Source organism: Xiphias gladius, chromosome 21 (genome assembly GCF_016859285.1).
Source record: "Xiphias gladius isolate SHS-SW01 ecotype Sanya breed wild chromosome 21, ASM1685928v1, whole genome shotgun sequence".
In the NCBI taxonomy this organism is placed as follows: domain Eukaryota; kingdom Metazoa; phylum Chordata; class Actinopteri; order Istiophoriformes; family Xiphiidae; genus Xiphias; species Xiphias gladius.
In genome coordinates this window covers 3461424-3474569 of record NC_053420.1, presented here as the reverse complement: position 1 = coordinate 3474569, position 13146 = coordinate 3461424, and the positions used below count along the sequence as shown (strand labels likewise).

Here is a 13146-nt window from a genome sequence, read left to right as displayed (position 1 = left end):
CAAGAGTCCAGAACGCAAACATGGTTTTTTCTTTTTAACTTATTAAGACTGGCAACAGGGAGAGGTGACGGTGACAAAGCAACGGCGTATCATCTTCCCATGGTGCGCTACCTTTGAGTTTGAGTTTATTTCCCAAAATGTGTGAGATTGCGTCTCACAACCACATCAGTCCCGTCAAAGTGTCCATGGACACGACCGGGAACTACTGACTGCTCACTCACTGTAAGCTGCTGTGGATAAAAGTGCCAGGTAGAAGTCTGAACTATGAAATATGATCACACACACACACACACACACACACACACACAGTGAAGGTGGAGGCAAATGGAGGGAAATGGAGGAACGGTAACAAGAAAGAGCCTAAAAGAGACACTGATCTTCTTAGTGTCACTTAAATATTCTCCAACAGTTTTTTAATGAAACGAGAATTAAGTCTCAAACCTGTCAGCTTCACAGGAATGAAACAGCAGGACACTCCGAGTGGTCACGTCTCTCCTCCTCACGCTGTTTTACATTTCTTAGCATTTAGCTGCTCTTATCCACATGAAAATACGGTACGGGGGCAGGTTGTGGTTCAAGAAGACGTGGGTAGTGACGGGGATGGGATTGAATCTGTCAGCTTTGGCTTCTCTGCTTCTCTGCTTCCAGCCCGTCTCATAGAAAATTACATTTCCATACGACTAAACTGCGACAGCAAATACGTTTTGTAGAAAATGTAATCGCTGGCTGGATTACGCTCAGCGGCGATGTATTTTTGAGTGGATGAAGCGCAGGAAGCACACGACTGTCGCGCCAGACACCGGGGTTTGCATAGGTGGAAGCGTCTGTGGTTTAGGCAACGAAAGCACCGTGGTCGAGGTTTCGGGAAAGACGGTGTTTTCGTTAAATGTAAGTAAAAACGTCGCGTCTGAAGTCCTTGGGACCTTTTTCCCAAACCCGAACCCAGAGCCATAAAAAAGGTTTGATGATGCTGTGGTCGCTACCGGCGGAGAGTTTGGATATTCTGGTGGAAAACAAATACGTTGCCTGTGAACATTTTACTGATACGTTGAGTATCGACTCAATTGTGACTTGCCAAATCCGTCAAGTAACAACCTATCCTCATTCTATGTACAGAAAACTGAAATCTGGCCTCAATTACGTTTCCCACCAAACGTATTTATTGTTGCAGATAAGTGGTATAGCAACGTCATTTCTGCGTTGAGGAGATTCTGCATTGGCAAGATAATAATCCTTCTTCCTCATTTTCACGTCTTGTTTTCCTCTTCCTTTCTTCTCTTGTTTTTTGTTCGGCTCTACTGTTATGTACTTTCAGTTCACCTCTCTCCACTTCCTCACTGGTGTCTTGTGCCCCCCTGCCTTCGGTTTCAGCCTTTGCTTCCCTCACCTCCCACTGACCCTCTTTCCTCCTTCCTCTCCGCCTTTTTTTTTTCCTTCTTTTCTTCTCACCTCGGTCGTTCCTCCTCTACTCACCACACCTGTTCATGCATTACTTATATTTCTCCTCAGATATTCTGTGTGAAGTGTCCACCCTCACTGACACACACGCGCGAACACAGAAGCACAGGCACACACAGGCTGATGCGCCTGAAAGACCAATGGACGTGGAATACCGATAACATGACAAATCGCCCAGCATACACAAGACAACTCTCAAACACACACACACACACACACACACACACACACACCCTAAGGCAAAGCCCAAAGGAGCTGGTTAGAGAGGCAGGTGGAGTTTACACTGTACGGGTGTATGCCTCCCTTCCCTTCACACACACATGACTCAGACACACTCTCAAACACGTACACACTCCCTGATGTAGGCAGATAAACAAACTTTGACAACTTTTCACATAAAACGTTCTTTCAAGTTTTCTCTCTCCTCAGGGAGCAAATCTTCACTTCAACAAAACTTATATGTACAAATGTATATTATGTGTATTGTGTGTATGTGTGTATTTCCTAATTTTCTGTTATCTATTTTTTTATTTTTTCTTATTCATTGTTGCAAATCACCGTCACTGCAATCCACGTTGTGCAAACTGACATGGGCCATATTTTTAATTTGAAGGAAAGTCGGATCAAATTGAACTGAGGAAAACTTGAGTTTTTGTTGCTGGCAGTATTTTCTTTGTCTGTCCAGCCAAGTTGGAGATAAAAAATCTTTCCCTGGCTTTATCATATTGTAGTACAAAAAAAAACTCTCCCTGTTTCCGTTTTAATGTGACGTTGATGCTGTTTTTTTTGTGAACCCGACGCTTCTTCCACGTTTACCCGTATTCTCGACGAATCAGAATCAGAATAACGTACGTTTGCGTCGCACTAATTCTGTCTGTGCAGTAACAGGGTTTCAGATTATCTCTTTTTAACGGACACAGTAACTATTTGCAGTTGGTGGCGCTACTCTGTGTCAAGCTTCCTGCGGATCTCAACGCTTCCTGCAGACATTTCTCATTAAAAGCCCCCTGACTGCTCAAGGGCACAAACCATCTCAAATGACTCCACTATTGTTTGAATGCCAGCATTTATTCGACCATTTACTGTGCTATCAGATAACTTGAGCCTTGATCCTCGTGGCGTCATTAATTAAAATATAAGATGCTACAACAGCCGGCTGCTCGGTAAAGGTAAGGTAAGGTAACTTTTCTATAAATGATTGACATCTCGTATATGCGCCTTTTCAAACGTTTGACACCTCATTCTGGAATAAAACTCCTCACACGGAAGTCAAACATACTTTTCAAGCACTTATTTTTTTTTTTAAGGAATTGGAGGTTGTGTTGTGTTGTGTTCACTTCCAGTGGGAGTTCGAGGCATCAGTGGGCTTCAACAGATCTGACATATAGGGCTGAACTGTCCACTCTCCTATTGATTTTCTTATCAGGGAACAGACACATAGAAGATCCCGGGAATGAGCTTTGGGCAACGAAACGCTCTATGGACACACGCACACACACACACACACACACACACACACACACACTCACAAACACTTACATACTGCGGTGGCACTGCTGGGTCTTATTCTTGGACTACAATCAGCTTTATGGCAACCCAGGGAGACTTAGAAAGATGTAGCAGCATTCCTGGGGAACTCACACACAAGCACACACACACTCTGTATGGTGTCCACAGCGCACTGGCTGACAGTGGCTCGCCTGGATCTCTGCAACGCCCCACTGAGTCTTATCTCTGACAGACAGAGCGCGCACACACACACACACAGACACACACACAGATGCCCAAATGCCCATACGCAACGAAACACACACACACACACAACACACACGAATGCATATACGTAGCCTAAATACAGCCTAAATTCATACTCCCCGAGACACACAGACATGTCAGCGTGCAGGGTTGCTCGCTGTCTCACACACATTCATACACACACTCACAGCCGGGGGTATGGTTGAGACCTTGTTGCCCTGGGGCTTTGACTTCCTGCCATTTGACTGAGCCATACAAACAAAGAAAATACAGCAGAGAAAAAAAATCTGTGTGTGTGTGTGTGTGTGTGTGTGTGTGTGCGTGTGTGCGTGTGTGCGTGTGTGCGTGCGCACGTGCACTTGTATTTCTCACCTTGTATGTTGAGGTTTTTGTTGGGGTGGTGTTGCCCTCTGGCTGTTACAAGCCATACACATGACAAAAACAGAGAAAAGAAGAAAAAATCTGTGTGTGTGTGTGTGTGTGTGTGTGTGCGTGCGTGTGTGTGTGCGTGCGCACGTGCACTTGTATTTCTCACCTTGTGAGGACCGGTTTGAGTTTTACACCTTGGGAGTGAGGACATTTTGGGAAAGTGAGGACATTTTGTCCGGTCCCCACAGCTTCAAAGGGCTGTTTGAGGGTTGAGACCTGGTTTTAGGGTCCAGGTTGGAATCAGGTTTAGCTTAGGTATTTCGTTATGATGAGGTTGAGGTTTATGTAACCGGCAAGGGAATGCATTATGTCAACAGGTGTACTCACAAAGATAGAAGTACGAGCATGTGTGTATTTGTGTTGACAGGAAATCACTGTCACTGCATGTTTTCTTTACCGTACATGAACTTAAAGGACAAGAAATTCTGTTCCTATACGAATAAACTGCAACAGCGAGTACATTTTGTAGAAAAACTTAGTCACTGGCTGGATTATGTCCAGAGGCAACATATTTCTCTTAACTGAATGAAGCACTGCGTTTACAACTGTCACATAAGACGCCGGGGGTCGCAGCCAAGCGCTGCGAGTGCCTAAACATAACCATAAAGTAGTATGATAATGCTGGAGTCCCTACGAGTCCATACTGTACTGCAAGAGCAGATATTTTCTGTTGCGAAAAACCAAATTTGTTGTCTGCGAACATTTTACTGATATCTTCAGTATCAACGTATTTGCAACTGGCCAAATGCGTAAATGAACAACACATGCTCAGTATGTTTATAGGAAACGTAATCCAGCCGCAATTACATTTCTTACAAAACGTATCTGATGTTGCGATTTAGTTGTGTAGGATCGTGATTTCTAGGAGACGGGGTTGTTAATGAGGGAGGTGTGAAGCGAGGCAGAGCCGTAGATACGGGGAGGATGGGGACGCAGGGAGATGAGGTGGAGGGGACAATGACTGTGGGCAAAACACGAGTAGAGGTGTGACCTCGAGCATCGTGTTTAATGTGCCTTCCTTTCTGCCTTTTGACTAATCTCTCTGACTGATCTGATCTTTCTGTCGAAGGTGTCAGCAAAAGTTCAAATGTAAATATTGTTTTGATTCTACTGTGGTTTTCTGCAGTATACAAAGAAATTGTTACAAACAACTAACAAAAACTACTGTCGTAATCCCTGCTTTTTGTTATTTGTGGTGATTGTCATTACAGTATTTAATCGTAAGTTGTCCGTCTGTGAAAGCCCCAGTTTCTTACATTTTATTTCATTCAAATTATTCTTTATGTCTCATCAAAGTTTATTAAAAAGGATTATTGAATCTAAAACTATTATCATACTGTTGAGCTATCATATTTTTAATTTGCTGTGTTACTTCTCCTACTGTCGAAGTTGTTTCGTTCCCTAATTCTCTGAGATTCAAGAGTTTCGTGTAAAGCTGCTATGTGTAGAATTTGAAACGTTCCGACTTCGGAGCCCCCGGTGGTATTACTAAAAAAGACACTGTGGCAGATGGCAAAGTGCACAAATCCGCCTTTTTTGGTTGAGATCAACACCTAAACTGCACCGATTTACCCCAAGATTTTCCCATTTCTCTACAAACAGCACTGTTTCAAAGACGCCAGACAGAGTCGCTGTAAGTAAAAAATTCACTCCTTTTACTTTTGAATATTACTCTATCGAGGTACTGATGATTTTAGATCTGCGATTGTCTAACTCTGCGTTGAAATATAACTCCACCAGAGGGTTACTAGTTTAATTCCGCATGTTTAATTTCAGCTGTCTTTTTTCAGTTAGTTAACAAGGAAGACATCATCTGTTCAGCAGCGCAGCGGTGTCGTGTCAGAAGATTAAAACACATGCATGAGCACGCATGGGACACACACACACACACACACACGCACTCACACACACAGACACAGACATATACAACACACTGTAATATGAGAAGCGTCTCTCTCCAGATTCCCCTGGTCACACCTGACTGAACAACTCACTAATTAACCCCGATTTCACTTAGCGGCCCGGGAGAACACACAAACACACAAAAATTAATTTGGACACACAATAACCATGACACCTCACCCATGAAAAGACAATACACACAGCCAGTGACAGATTAAGCGGCACACAGATGATCACACCTCACCTGGATGGATAGAGTGAAAAAACTCAAAATATGAAAATGTGCAAAGCAAGGACAATAACACATATACGCAAATTTAGCAACACGCACTGCACACACACTGAGGGCCTCACCGAGGCGCGTGCATGTGCATGTGTGTCACATTGCAGTTCTCTCTTTTTCATTGTGTTGGCATGGGCTGCTCCTTTGGCACAACGCATGTTCACAGCACCTGAGCTTCACACACACAGGACAGACACAGGAGCACATACACGCCAAAAGGCACATTCAGCAGGGTAAGCAACACACACACACACACACACACACACATTTGGACGTTCTCGGGAGTACAGTCTGTGTGTTCTGCTAACAGATGGTAATGACAGTTTCAGTCCCTGGACTATCATCTAATCAAAACAGCACACACACTCACACATGCACACAAACACACACACACACACACACACACACACACACACACACATATGTACACACTCCATTCTCCCTCCAGATTAAAACATCCTTCAGACCAAATAAGGTTAGCAGCATAATTCATACAAATATGTATTGAAAACATAATTTAGGCCAGTGGGTTTCTACATTTAAATGTATTTCAGTGATGCAATTTAAATCTCATTAAAAAACAAACACAGTTCAATCCCCTTTACACCATGAAGATATTTTTATGTTCACTGGAAATAAAAATACACATAATTCACACAAAATATCTTAAGAAAGAGAGATGTGTTTGTCAAAATGCATCACAGACATCCAATTTTCACTACACTGAAATAATTTATTAGTTAATTAGTTAATTATTGTTAAGATGGACAGTTAATCCACAGCAAATAATGATAAATGGTCATAATAAACTGTTGGTGGGCGTAATAAACTTTAACTCCACCAAACATTTCCTCTGTGTTTCCACTGCTGTGCCTAAGGTATAAATTTTGGTCGAGGTGCAAAACAATGTTGTCAGAAGACAACCCTGGAGAATGTCAGGCAGCCAAGCATAAACTCGGCTTTACAGTGACTGAGCACCTGGGCCCTTTGTGTCCCGGTGAAGGACACTTAAAAAGCAGAACACAAAGTTTGCGAGAGGTATTTTTCCTGGTGATCACCTTGTTTGTTAAAGGATGGGAGACATATAAAAAAAAACATCTGTGGCTGTGGTAGATTGCTCTGCTCTATGCCAACACGCAAGTGTAAACGTAGGAGGCCCCGCACTAACTCTCCAGCATTGGAGATTTTAAGCAAAAGCAGAGCACCTTGCTAGCACTTACACTATCACAACATGTTGAAGGATAGCGGGTCAGCGGTAATACATTAGCATGCGCTGTTTTGAGTGCTAGACGGCTCAGTGACAACAATGCATACATGCAGCGCTAAGACAGCGCTAGCGCCTAAGCATAGCTGTCCCAGCGCCAAGTTTCAGAATAAACTGTTTTGACTGATAGGAGGCTCAGTGCTGCCATGTCGGCGCAAGCTACGAAGACCGACTGTAGGCGTGGTGCAAACAATCTCTCATACAACATGTTACGTGATAGCAGGTCATTGCTAACACTTAGGAATTGTCTATGTTAAGCAAGAGCAGGCTATGTGCTAAAACGATAGCATAAAACAACAGATTGCTTCTAATCCGTTAGCATACGCTGCGTGAGTGACTGAAGGATCAGGCTAACCTCTTAGCAAACACTGTGCTGACCGATAGGGGGCTCGGTGCACTTTAGTATACAAGGTTAAGTGATTATTATGATATAGCTCGAGACAAATCAATGTTGAGAGAAGTTTCGTGATGGAAAAAAAAATGTCGTCACGATTCGTAAAGTCGGTGAGTTGAAGGTAGAGACAGAGATGGATAAAAAACAGAATCTGAAACAGAAGTGTGCAACAGAACGAGACTGGGAGAGGTAAAGGAATGTAATTATGTCTGACAACAACAGATAGCTGTGATACTATAATTTTATCAAGGGCCTTGCAACAACATTATCCAGCGCCCTCAGTAAATCAACATCCTTCGCAGCAGGACACTCCTATATTTCCTGTTGCTCACATGAACCGTGGGATGGAGGGCGGGGCGGTCATTTCTTACGATCTCCGCCCTGTATTTAGTGTGAGCAAAGAGCTGAGTGGATCGCATTAGAGGATTTGAAAGTCCTCAGTGAGGGGATTTGTGGGGCGGCACAGATAAATGCACATGGGATAGAGGAAACAAGAGGTGAGTAGGGGTGAAAGGAAAACACCGAAAGAGAGAAATGAAAGGAGAGGAGGAGAAAAATTACAGTTCTACACACACAAACACATACGGCGTGTAGTTTAATATGTGCATATAATTAACATGTAACCTGTATACACCATTCAGCCACGAAATTAAAACCAGTAGCTGGTTTGATTGTCGTGGCTGATCAGTGTAATTGTTATTTATGATTAGTAGTCAAATTACTAGTGTTTTAACCGCTTAAACTCAAATGCTCACATTACATTTGACCTTAAATTGTGTCCAAGTGAGATAAAACGTTTTTTTTAATCAGTGTTTAGCAATATCGTGTTTTCTCTGCTTGTTCCAGCGCTTCAGTAAAATGGCAGAGTATTTGCTGTGTGAAATATTTATAACCTACGCTGCGTTTCTTCATAGCTATCCAATTACAGCGATTACGCTGAAAATTGATTCCTTGCGTAACATGTTATGCATATCTCTTTGGACCGTTTGCATACCTTTAGGGGGCCTTGAGTACAATTTAGAATGCAGATCCGTGGGTTGGGTGTGGTAAAAGATAGAACTCTGTTGTAAACATCTTAACTTTACTTGTGTTCCCACTGAAGTACTGCTGCATTCATCCTTTGCCCTCGTCAGGAAGAAATGTTTGTAAAAGTCAAACTTTGACACTACAAAAAAACGAGACTACAGAATTGACACCTTATTATTAGGTGACAGTGAGAAATTGGAACCTCTAAAAATATTCTGTTAGTTTTTTCTTTTTTGTTTTTGTTTTTATTCAAAATTAAAGAAATAAACAATCAACTTGTTGGTATCTATTTCAAGCCCTGAGAGAAAGGGAGGGAACATGACACGGAACCACATGAAGAAAACTAACTGAAAGACTGACAGCAGACAGACAAAACTGGAGTCAAAGGGGGCTCATTGTGAGTTCTAGTCACTGCTCCGAAGTCTGTTCAGTATTCCTTTCTCACAACGCTAATGAGCAACAGCCAAACACACACACACACACACAAGCCAGGTTTGTTTCTCACTTTTTCTACATTATAGAAGTTGTCCTACTTTATCCTACTGCATCCATACTGATCAGATTTGTGCTGCTCTTCTTTCACCCATTTAAATTCATCACAAATGCCATGCTAATAATTGACTGTTTGTTTGGCTTCAACTTATTCTTTATGCAAGACTGGAAAACAGCAGAACGTACCTTTAACAATGAGGTCGGCATAGTTGGACACCCCCGACCCGCCGTCTGATCGGATGACACAGCGGTAGCGGCTGGTGCTGCGCTGCGAAGTGTCACCCACGCTGACAGTCGCAGAGAAACGGCGGTGGTTCACCACCCTGGTCACCATCAGCGCCGTGTCCTTACCATTCCACTGCTGCATGATGAGAAAGACGAGAGCCGGTCAGTTACTGGCAAAAGCCGCGTAGCATGTTCCCATTGATGCTGACTAGGCTTCTGGAAGAGTGACATCAAGTGACGGCATGTGGAATCTGGAAAAACGCGAATGTAGAAAGACGAGGGCAAAGAATCTCTGACATCACTCAAAGATGTTTTTAAACCTGAAATTCGATTTACTGTTTGTTGCCATTTGAAAATGACAGGAGGCAAAAAAATCCAAACCTAAGAAAAAAGTGTGTCTACAGTAGCTCGTGATTGCCTCTTGTATTTCTCAACGGTATTAAATATGATCTGCTATCAGCCCCAATTTTTTTTAGCCCTAACATCTTGAGAAATCTATTAGAAGTAGTGATTAGCTCTCTTAACTTAGCCCTTTTCCTTTGACTTCAAACTTCTACTACAGAAATGTAGTACTAGGCTTCCACGAGGCTGAGGGACGCACAGGAGAGAGATTAAAGAAAAGAGCGGTTGAGACTGATACACAGACTGAGATATTCTGACTTTTGTTTACTAGTCGGTTCAAGCTTTTAAAACACTGGATCCTACACTCACCAACAAGCACCAGTCAGCCCCGACATCAACAACAGTTACCGGTTTTAATGTCGTGGCAGATCGGCGTTAAACCCCCACCAATCTCTCAAATTCCATGCCCCCCCCCCCATATTCGTAATGCAGGCTTCCCGTCGTCTCCAGGCCCGGGCTGAGATAACCCTGATGACATCATTAGGCGCTTTCACACCGGCCTTAACATTCAGGCATGGAGGTTTCCATGGTGTAGGGCGTGATCTGATGCATGGGATCATTAGAAAGAAAATACAGTGAAAAAGACTAGTGCAACCTGTGCCAATGACTGCTGCTCTCATGGTTTCTGTATTTTCAGTTGTTCGTCTGACAAATTGTGTCAATTTACCGTGATTCCAAGAGACATGCATCAATAAATGACACAATAATGACCCCGTACTGATATCAGAGGCCTGGCAGGGAACAGAAGCAATTTGAACAGAGCAAGTCAAACATGAAATCTAAAAAGCGTACTGCTGCCACTTTCTGCTTTGCATATTATCCCTACATCTCCAGATCCAATCTGTTTTTTTTTTTGTTTTTTTTAAACCACTGCAGTATTATCTGCCAATTTGGAGAAACATGCTTTCCCCAGCAGTCATGGGGGTCACCGCTCTCCATTGCAAATGTCATTACTGTACATAGCACCATTCTCAGTGGAACACAACCAGGGACAGTGAAAATATTCAAGCTTGCCGGCGCACGTGAATGTAAACTATAATGAGTATATAGGCCTGGATCCACACAACATACACGGACACACACACAGACAGAGATACGGAGTCATCGGTGTGAAGCAGAACAAGGACTTTTAATCCATCCTGAAATCGAGCTGGGAAGGCTTGGGATGTTTCCTACAGTGTGCTTATTTTTTATATTTATTTTATTCTTTTGATTAAATGGCGTAAATAAGTGATAACTGTATTATCTATGTTGACCTTTTATATCATTTATATTTTGTTTTACAAAAATATTAAATAAAATATCAGTAGATTCATCCATTCATTTTCATTTCTACCTGTTTATCCTCCTCTTTTTTTTTTTTTTTGATTGGCTGGCAGGAGTCCCCTATAATTTATCACGTAAAAGGATACCTCACAGTTCTGGTCGAGAGTTACTTGCCGTTCTAAATCGGTGCCTAGGGTATAATAAAGTGCACAGAACCATTGAAACAGCACTTCCTCCACACCTCTGAACTTTTGGTGGCGAAGCATGCCTAACGGGCCATCCACACACTCAGATTAAAAAAGCTGGGCCAGCCTTGGCTGCTAGTCATTGTGAATGAGACTTGGCTTTGCAGCCCAGAACCCCCCTGCTGAGTTCGACAGACTCAAAAAGCGCCCAGCGACGCTACAGGGGAAAGTTGAAAAGGGCTCAATTTCGTCTTCGTTCCAGCAGAAAGGAAAGCACCGAGTTGTTAACTACTCCGCGCCACTATGGGAAGGACTTAAGGAAAACCTGATCTTTGTGGTCTCCAGCTTCCCAATTCTTTACAATGTGTCTTTAACAAGTTACCAGGACATTAAAAAGAACAAAAATAAGTGGTAAACAAATCACCGCCATTGTTGGTGTGTGGCGGCAGAAGATACATTTGAAAACAACTCTCTAGTCGGAGCAGGGTATGTATATTACTTGCTCAACACAACATACCCCCAGAACTACATATTCATGAGATGCCAGACACTTGCTTTATTCAAACTTTAAGAAATGGATAACAAACACTGCTTCTATTTTTGCAAGTACCAAGTGGTTATGGTGTAATAGCCATAATAAACACTGAGGTGTCCTAATATTGAAAATAATGGACTTGGAGGAAGAAACTGCAGTCCAGTTTTCCTTGTTGGATTCTTGGCCCATGCCTCATCCCATAGTTTGACAGATCTGGACACCTTGCAGTGTATTATTGTGTGTAAATTGACAATAATGATTATATTTTTCAGAATTATATTTACCTGTAGAAGTACTGCTTGCTAGACCTTTTCGCAGATGTACAATTACTACACTGGGATATGCCACAGCGCAGCGTCAAACCCAACATACACTGATCAGCCACAACATTAAAACCGGTAACTGGTTTTAATGTTGTGGCTGATTTGTATTTGACAAAAATACCCGGAAAATCTGCCACTGAAACAAAGAATTACTTTTCTGTTACAACAGTTTTAGAATATGTGAACATTTACGGTATTCTGACCTTCCTTTATACAAGCTCTCTTCGTAGACTTCTTGCTGATTGCACTCATATACATATTTACTGATCTGAAGGCACTAACCTGTAGCCAGAGTTTATCATGCTGAGACCATTTCCCTCCGGCAGTACACTGAAACGTAGCGTTCTGACCCACGTTCACCTCCACATTCTGAAGACGCAGGAAGTGGGGCGCTTTACCTGCAACACACACAGCAAATGGACACAGTGTAAACAGTAGGTAAAATAATCTATTGGAGGAGATGAGGAGATGAACCCCCCGCCCCCAACACACGCACACACACACACACACACACACACACACACACACACACACACACACACACACACACTCACACACAATCTTTTTGGTGCAACATATTTTTAATGTGAATCAATTGTGTTGGAAACATCTAATATATATGCTCTGGAAAAACGGAACAAAACCAAGGTCGTATGGGCTCAAGCTTTTTAATATGTCTCTTGACATAGGTCGAGGTAAAATGAATTCCGCCTGAATAGGTTCTCAAGCTTTCTAAAATACTGAGATTAATCAAAGATGCCATCTTGGAAGTCTTAATAAATTCCCAATGGATTATAATGGCAGATTCTGCCATTTATAAGAAACAACACTTGGAAGTAAAACAGACAAAAATAGTAATCCAGTTCAAACAGGGCTCAATATTGTTGTCTGGAGCAAGGCAGAGAAATTCATGGGATGGCTACAAGACAGATGAGCCGGCAGACAGCGAGACAGACGGCCAGACATTGGGTGACTTTGGCCTGGCATTGAGACCAGCCTGCGACAGGTTAATTTCATTTTGAGTGTCTGCAGACTGAGACAAGCCAAGCGGAGTGCGCATTAATCATTCAACAATGATAATTCGCGCTGACTCTAATGGTCAGGTTGTTGCACATGACAAGGACTTAGACATGAAGGTTGTGTTTTCGGTAACCTTTCTTCATTTGTGTATTATTCTTTCTCCTCCCTCTCTTTACGCTAATTCAGT

At 42.6% G+C, this 13146-nt stretch overlaps 1 protein-coding gene across 1 annotated transcript in view; it reads right to left on the bottom strand.

Moving 5' to 3' along the window:
- Positions 1–12264, bottom strand: part of ptprt (protein tyrosine phosphatase receptor type T) — a 239634-nt gene extending 227370 nt beyond the window's left edge. Inside the window, exons 1-2 of the mRNA XM_040158914.1 lie at positions 12222–12264; positions 9190–9364 (exon numbers count right to left, since the gene is read on the bottom strand). Coding sequence (XP_040014848.1) covers positions 9190–9337 — 148 coding nt within the window. The 5' untranslated portion in view covers positions 9338–9364; positions 12222–12264. The remainder of the gene's footprint in view (positions 1–9189; positions 9365–12221) is intronic.
- Positions 12265–13146: the final 882 nt, after the last annotated feature.